The following is a 7,750-nucleotide window of genomic DNA, read 5'->3' as shown; positions in this document are numbered from 1 at the left end:
CAAAAGCATCAATTCTTCAGCGGTCAGCTTTCTTCACCGTTCAAGTCTTACATCCATACATGACCACTGGAAAAACCATAGCCTTGACTAGACGGACCTTTGTCGGCTAAGATCTGGTGAAGCCAAATAAATAAAATAAATACTTCTTAAAAACAAAACAAAACAAAACAGTCCTCAGGGACCGGCGGAGGCCAGCCCGTGGTGCAGCGGGCCCGGTCAGAGACCCCCGGGAGTGAAGCCGGCTTCCAGCTAGAGCGCGGGGCGAGCAGCTCGCAAGTCCGCAGAGAGCTGTGACGCCCGCGGCCGCGCGGGGGCGACTGGGAGCCCGGAAGTCCGCGGGAGCGGCGGTCCCCGAGGCGGCGCGGGGGCGGCCGGGAGCCCGGAAGTCCGCGGATGGCGCTGGGTCCCGGCTGCCGGGCGGTCCGGGGCTGCCGGCCAGGTAAGAGCGCTCCCGGTCTTCCGGGGCATGGCCGTCCGGGCAGGGGCCGCGGTCGCCGGCGCCGCCGTGGTGGCGGTGCTCTCGGCCGCGCTGGCGCTCTACGGGCCGCCGCTGGACGCAGGTACTCGGCCGCGGGTCCGGGCGGGGGCGCCGCCGTGGGGGCCCCCGGGCGTGGGCGGCCGCCGAGTGACCCCGAGGGCCCGGCCTCGGCTGCCGAAGAGGCGGGAGGCGGAGCAGGGTGAACCGGCCGAGCGCGTCCTCGGTCCTCACGAGTCTGTGGAGCCGTTCTTCACACGGTCGGTTGGCCTGGGGCCTCCCTTGTCACGACGGCGTGGGGAGCCTCCCGCCCTCCGCCGTGGTGAAGAGGGGGCTCTGAGCCAGGCTCCCCCGAGAGGGGCCGGAACGGGGAGACGCAGCCTGGCCGTGCCCCTCGGCAGCGGGCCCCCGGGGCGGCGCTGTGCGGGTGCTGGGCACCCCAGTTCCCCCAGCTGCTGCGCTCCCCCGGGCACGCCTGCCCGGGCCCTTCCGCCCCCTGCACGCCCCCTCCGCCACGATTTGTTTGGAGATATTTTGTTGGTCGCTGTTTCCCTAAAATCCATACATTCTGCTGTGGTCTGTCAAGATTTCTCTTTGAGTCTGAGGTTTCATCATTAGGCCGACTTGCTGAACTTTTTACCAGAAAAAAACCCAGAATTGCAGGTCACTGACTTCCCCTCCCAGCCTTATGGCATCTCCAGGTTAATTTAAAGATTGTTGTCACTGGTTCCAAATTAGCCACAGTTCACATGAAGTTGTTGGAGATCGCACAGTTGTGAGTGGCAAGTAATTCTGGAAAACAGCCCAGGGTAAAGAAATCTGTTTACCTCTCCTCAGCTACATTCGTTTAACCCAAAAACCAGACAGGTTTGACCTGTTCCTCCAGATTCAGAATTGTATGAAGACAAACTGCTTAATGGCGTAAATTTCAAGTTGCCTCTCCTCACGTCCTTTTTATCCTTAGGTTTGGTGTGCATGTTTCAGCATTTCTGTGGGAAAGTCCAAATGGTGTATGTTAGAGAGCTAGCTGAAACTTGCTTTTCTGTGGAGTATAGGGAAATTTAATTCATCTTCCTTTGGCTCTTTCGCAAACACGTGTTCATCTCAGGTGAGTGTTACGGATGAGCAGTGTGGTTGTGCTTTGCATTCATACGATTGCAGTTAACTAAAACTCCTGTACTTCTCAAGAGTGATATGATTTTTTTTTCCAGCAGTGATTTTTTTTTTTTTTTTACCCATCACAGATTGCTTTCAGAAGGCACATGAGAAGCATTTGATTTGTCTTTTGGTTGGTGGTGTGATTGACTTTTTTTTTAATTAAATTTTTTTCTGCCTGAAAATGACAGCATTTTGGTAAAATGCTGTGTTCTGCCCAGGCTTATCCATTCGTAACCGTGGCGTCTTCGCAGGTCTGTCCTGAGTCTCAGTTTCCTTCTCTGTAAAAGAAGGATAAACTGGCTTCCGCTAGAGTGAACCACGATGCTTTTAATTCATCAGACATTTACTGAGTGGCTTATTTTGTGCCAGACTCTGTCCGGAGTGGTTGAGGGTGGAGTCCAGCCCTTAAGTCACAGGTGGGAACCCTACCTACAGCATTCTGCAGAGGCTGAGGTAGAGGGGTAGTCCTAGGGGTATTTTGTGTGAAGCTAGGTGCTTAGATTAAAGTAACGGTAACTGATAAGCAGAGCATTGTAAGGAGCCCAGCGTAGTCCTCGAGTGACTGGTAAGTTTGGGTTCAGCTTCTAGCCTTTAGAAAGCACCCGTGTTTACTGTCCTCGGGCACTTGGAGGGGCGGCCTTTCTCTGATGTGCTCACATTGACCAGTCATGTTGAAACAGGCGCCTGGAGAGCACTTGACCGCACAGACGGCCGTCAGTGGTTGGCAGGGCCGCCCCTAAATTCTCCTGCAGCAGCTCAGGTTCCCGTCCTGCAGCTGGCCGGGGTGCCCACACAGCTGTGTCTCACAGCCACTGTGCACGCTGGGAGGACAGCGCATGGCTGGGGATTCGGGGTGCAGACGGGACCGAGGCAGGAGCGAGGAGTGAGAGCTGGTTGTCGGCCCAGCACCTCGGTGGCGTGTCAGGTTGGACCGGAATCGAGGGTCAGTGGCTAGGCTGATGGTTGAGCAAGCCTTCCTGTGCCTTTTCATGGCCAAAGGTTTACAGAGGTTCTGTTTGGAGTTTTAATCCTGTGTTGATTTGGAAGAAAGTGGGAAGGTGTTTGGTTGGATGGTAATTGATATTCTTTTTACATCTTGGGGTCTAAGCATCTGATGTATCAACTAAGGAGGCATTTACATCTACTCACTAAAGAATATTACTTGAATAATTTTGTTGAATGAAAAGTAAAACAGTATGAGCAATATTAAGATCAAGCTGTTTTGCCATATGGAGCTGAGTCAGCTTCTTCTGGTCTTCACTTGACCTTATGACCCACGTGTAGTTTTTCTGCACTGCCAAGATAATGGGAAGATAAAAATATTGGATGCCTTTTATGTGAAAGTGTTGTTCGTATCAGCATAGATCCTTTAATTCTAGAGAAAATGCGTGCTTTATTACTCATTTATACATTGGGCCCTACGGAACATAGAATTTCTCTCACAGTTGAGATGTTTTAAATAATATGGCAAAACATACAGCACAGGAAGTTTTTCAAGAAAGGCCGATTAAAATCGGCTGTTTATAGATAGTTCAGAGGCCAGACTATTTTAAAATGCTACTCTGGGGACTCCCTGGCTGTCCCGTGGTCAAGACTCCACGCTTCCACTGTGGGGGGCCACAGGTTCAATCTTGGTCAGGGAACTGAGATCCTTTGGGTTTTGTGGCATGGCCATAAAAGTAAAAAACCACTTTAAGCCCAGTGTAAGATGTGTCCCTTCTTTATTTAGAATGCCATTTCCAGTTGATTAGATACTTGATTCGTATCTTTAACTGAGTATGGGAGCCAAGACTAGAAAACTAAATCAGGAAGAACATGAACCTGTCTGGCCTGAATAGACAGTGGGAGTATCAAAGGGGGAGAGGGGACCTCATAAGCTTGCAGGAAGATTGTGGTGAGTATGTGTAGCTCAGTGAGGAGTAGTGCATTTAGGAAAGCTTTCTCAAGGGTTAAGTAGATTTTCAAGACGTCTGATAGATATCAGAGTAAATCTGGTACTCAACCGCAGGTGTTAGTGTTGTGTTATTTCTAAACCTCATTTTCTTATGGAAATGAAATCGTGAAACCGCTGAATAAAAATCTGCAGCATTCATGTTAAGTCAGCTTTGGGAAGTATTTTGATTAACGTCTGTTTTTTTTAATATATATTGATAGCTCTTTACTTTTCTGAACATTTTCCTGTTTTTCAGTGTTAAAAAGAGCATTTTCGCTGCATAAAGCACACTCAGTAAAGGACATGGAAAGCATTTTGCAGCTGGTGAGAAGCGTGGTCCCTGCCCTGACCACCAAGAAGCACAAAGGGCAGGACGGGAGGATCGGCGTGGTGGGAGGCTGCCGGGAGTAAGTGACGCAGCAGCCGCCCATCCGTCTGTCTGTCTGTCTAGCTGGACTCCAGGAATCATTTCCAAGTGTCAGCTGATACTATGGCAGTATTTTCCATGAGGAACGTTTGATTGAACAGCAGAGAAAGCAGGGGGCCCTGACTGGGCGAGGGATCGTGGCCTCCGCTCGCTGTTGCTCTCGGGCTGGGTCCTGCCCCTGTGGCACCGGCCAGTCCAGGTGGTCCGTGGTCCCCTCGAGCACACTCCCTCTCTGCAGAGGCCTTAGGCGAACTCTCGCTGGCTTCTCAGACCTCCGGATCTTTTGCCTTTTGGTTTCCCCCTAACACGCGTCCCCACCCGTCCTCCTGCCAACAGAGCCCCGGTCTTGTTCAGTCGGTGTTTCCTTTTCTCTTGCGTGCACCTGTGGGCATTTCCCGTAACTCCAGTGCTTTCTGTGTCTCTGTTAGTCTAGAGCGAAGTGTCGTCTTTATAGTGTTAATCGTCTCATCAAGTGTCTATCTCTGCTGTACTTTAACAGGTTTCACATTTCTCCCTGTACAATTACCGTGTGTTTTTATAGGGTTAATTCCTAGAAGGTTTATGATTTTTGCTGATATTGTAGATGCCATTATATTTTGCAATTAATTATTCCTGGAATTGAAAAACATTTTTTTCAGTTGATAGAATCTTGCTGAACTAGTGTGTGCTAGGAGACAGGTTTCTGTTGAGGTCTGGGTAGTGCTGGCCTCATGCTCACTTTTGACTTAAGTATTTCCTTAGGTACACTGGAGCCCCCTATTTTGCAGCGATCTCCGCTCTCAAAGTGGTATGTTTGCTTATAGCTTCTTTGTTAGGATTTTTTTAGTGAAAGTGTTGGATCATTTAAATATGACTGCAGCAAATGTTTTCTGATAAAAACCTAAATAACGTTTCAGGTGACCTCGGGTGAGAGACACGTTTAAATCTACCCTGACCTTTTGTGTAGCCACAGAGTAACTCAGATGGGGACTCATTTTTCTCTTAAATTCAAGTTTTATTAGAAGTGCTCCTTGCTACAGTGATCGCGGGCTGCCTTTTCAGGCCTCGCGCAAGCAGTGGACACCTTTTCACCGTGGCCACTGCCTGGGCATTTTGATCATGCGCATCCCGAAGGCCTGGTGGCCCGGGGACCGTGAGGTGGACCCTGCAGCCCGCAGACCTCACGGTGACGCCGCCTGGCGGCTGGTGACCTGCCCCTTGCTCAGTCGCTCAGTCATGTCCGGCTCTTGGCGACCCCCTGGACTGCAGCGTGCCAGGCTCCTCTTGGGCGGCAGCAGTGTCTGCCTTTCCTTCCAGGCCTTTCTCAGGCTCTGCCGCTGGCCAGCACCCTCTCATCCGCCTCCTGGCGGGGGGCGAGCTGCGGCGGCCGGCGTGCCTGCGGACTGTGCTGCGGGTTGGGGCGGCTGCGGCAGGGCTGCGTGCTCTGTGGGCTGCCGGGCGAGCCCCCCTGAGCCGCCTGCTGTGCCCCCCCCACCGCAGGGCGCGGACCTGTCCCACGTGTTCTGCACCCAGGAGGCCGCGCCCGTGATCAAGGCCTACAGCCCGGAGCTGATCGTGCACCCCGTCCTGTGAGTGGGGCGGGGCCACGGGGTCCCCGCACAGGTAGCTCGGGGTGCGCGAGGCAGGTGCGGTGGTGCGTGGGCTGAGGGTGGGCAGTGGCACAGGGCGTGGCGTCTGGTGAGGCCGAGGACGCGGGGAGGTGCAGAAAGGGTGTAGCAGCTCCCGCTGGAGGCGCTCCGCGTGGGCGCTCAGGACTGGTCAGGCGACTGGACAGGTGGTCGTGAGCCTCATCGTAAGGGCTTTGGCTTTCACTTACGTGAGACGGGAGCCCGTGGTTTCCTCAAGTGCCCACCTCGCTTTCTGAACGCCACAGCGGCTCTGCTGGAGCCTGATGCTTCAAAAGGCTTGTCAGGCCGCTGTTGAGAATAAGCCCTTGGGGCCCAGGAGCGGCAGGGGTCCCACCGGGAGGCGCTTGTCGGGTCTTGGGGGTGCCCTGCGGAGGAGAAGGGCCGGGCGGATGGTGTTGAAACTGAGGCAGGGGTGTGGGTGGCGGGGGAGGGCTTGGTGTGGAGGCAGCAGGGAGTAGATGGGAGTGGGGGGCGGTGGGGGGGGGGAGGCCAGGAGGGCGTCCTGCAGCCGGGTGGACCGTCCTGGAGGAGCCCCGGCTCAGGTCCTGGGACAGGAAAAGGACCCTGGGGGAAATCTGCCAAAAGTCTGTAGTTTGATTAGTAAAGGAAACAAGCATGAAAATAAGCCGCTGGCGCGTCTCTTCTTGTTCAGGGACAGCCCAGAGGCCGTCCGCGACGTGGAGCAGTGGCTGCCCCGACTGCACGCCCTGGTGGTGGGGCCCGGCCTCGGCAGGGATGACGCTCTGCTGGAAAACGTCAAGGTAACCACAGCCTCTCCCAGGAGACTGCTCTGGTTGCGGGAAGTCTGACACACATCATGTCTCCTGCTGCTTGTCATCCTGTGAGGCTCATGGTGGGGAGTTGGGGTTCGGGGACGGAGGAGCAGGGGGTGTGAGGAGAGATGCGTGTAGAGCAAGACCGTGCTGGGCGGGCCCCTGCGGGGCGCGGGCCCTCGTGCTGTGGCTGGGGCGGCCACTGCGGGTCCCGCATGATGCGGGTCCCAGTGTCAGGGCCAAGTGGCGTCCACAGTGGCCCGGCTCGGGTCAGGCTCGCGGTGCCCTCCCTGCCAGGGCCTCCGGCAGCCTGCTTGGCTCGCGGTCTGGCACTCGTTTGGGGGTGGCGTGCCCCGGTCATAGAGAGCCACGTCTGCAGAGCGCTCTGCACGGGCCTGGTTGGTGCGGGACTCAGAACAGCTGGTGCCCAGGGGCGTCCCTGTCACCGTGACCGGGAGGGGTACTTCTGAGTTCTGATGACCTCACTGGTCGTGTAAGCCGTGCATTTGATGGAGGTGTGTGTGCGGGTAGTACTTTCCTAGCCGTCTGATGGGTAAAGAACAGTTTAAGGGCAGCATGTGTGGGCTTTAGCAGAACAGTGAGAGCTTGAATGTTCTCACTTAGGGTCCCTTCCACAACTCGTCGTTCCAGCCTTTGGAGTGGAAGTTGGGGCCAGAGATGCTGCACCCTCGAGCCTGCGGCCTGTCGCTGAGCAGGGGCTGCGGCCGCGCCAGGCGGGGCAGGGCTGGCCAGGACACACGTCTGTGACGCTGGCGCCGACAGTCGGACCAGTCATCACACACGGTGTGGTCGGGCGCGCCCCTCCGCAGCCTCTCAGCGTGTGTGTCCTTCTGGACCCACAGACTTACTGCCGGCCCGCAGGGACCGAGCTGCCGAGGGCGGCGACTGATGCGAGGGGTGCTTGTTTACAGACGGTCCGTGTCAAGGGCCTGTCCTCACCCACCCAGGTGGCGAGCACCCAAGCAAACTTTGACATGTTATCTGCCTGGAATACCTTTCATCTTTTCTTAGAACCATCTTACAGACACGTGGGCTGTGCTCAATCAAGGAATACTGTATCCAAAATACTAAAATAAAAGTGATTTTTATAGACACGTGAAAACATAATCTGTATCGAGAGGGTTTGGGGGTGAATTTGAGGTGATGAAAGCCGGGGTTCTCTATGCTTCAAGTTCTTTGTCATTTTTAAAAATTCATACTAAAATGTTTAGTGTGTTTATCTTTAAAAAAAAAATAAAAGCTACTCTGCAGTGTGTGAGTTAGAGGTTGGGAGTGAGTGAGCGTAGACCTGCTGGAGCGTCTGTGGCAAGGACCGGGCCCCAGCTAACACGCGGG

General features: G+C 54.6%; 1 protein-coding gene across 3 annotated transcripts in view; it reads left to right on the top strand.

The window, feature by feature from the left end:
- Nucleotides 1-324: 324 nt before the first annotated feature.
- NAXD (NAD(P)HX dehydratase) overlaps nucleotides 325-7,750 on the top strand; it is a 13,295-nt gene continuing 5,869 nt past the window's right edge. Inside the window, exons 1-6 of one of the 3 annotated variants that reach the window (XM_070380739.1) lie at nucleotides 541-560; nucleotides 1,440-1,583; nucleotides 3,823-3,973; nucleotides 4,735-4,780; nucleotides 5,473-5,561; nucleotides 6,274-6,382. In XM_070380739.1, coding sequence (XP_070236840.1) covers nucleotides 3,870-3,973; nucleotides 4,735-4,780; nucleotides 5,473-5,561; nucleotides 6,274-6,382 — 348 coding nt within the window. In that variant the 5' untranslated portion in view covers nucleotides 541-560; nucleotides 1,440-1,583; nucleotides 3,823-3,869. Of the gene's footprint in view, nucleotides 561-1,439; nucleotides 1,584-3,822; nucleotides 3,974-4,734; nucleotides 4,781-5,472; nucleotides 5,562-6,273; nucleotides 6,383-7,750 lie in introns of all 3 variants that reach the window. The other 2 variants (XM_070380738.1, XM_070380737.1) reach the window with 2 other exon arrangements.

The sequence above is a fragment of the Bos mutus genome, chromosome 12 (genome assembly GCF_027580195.1).
Source record: "Bos mutus isolate GX-2022 chromosome 12, NWIPB_WYAK_1.1, whole genome shotgun sequence".
Classification (NCBI taxonomy): Eukaryota; Metazoa; Chordata; class Mammalia; order Artiodactyla; family Bovidae; genus Bos; species Bos mutus.
Note: the sequence above shows the minus strand (reverse complement) of the source record. Positions and strands in the feature narration are given on the sequence as shown.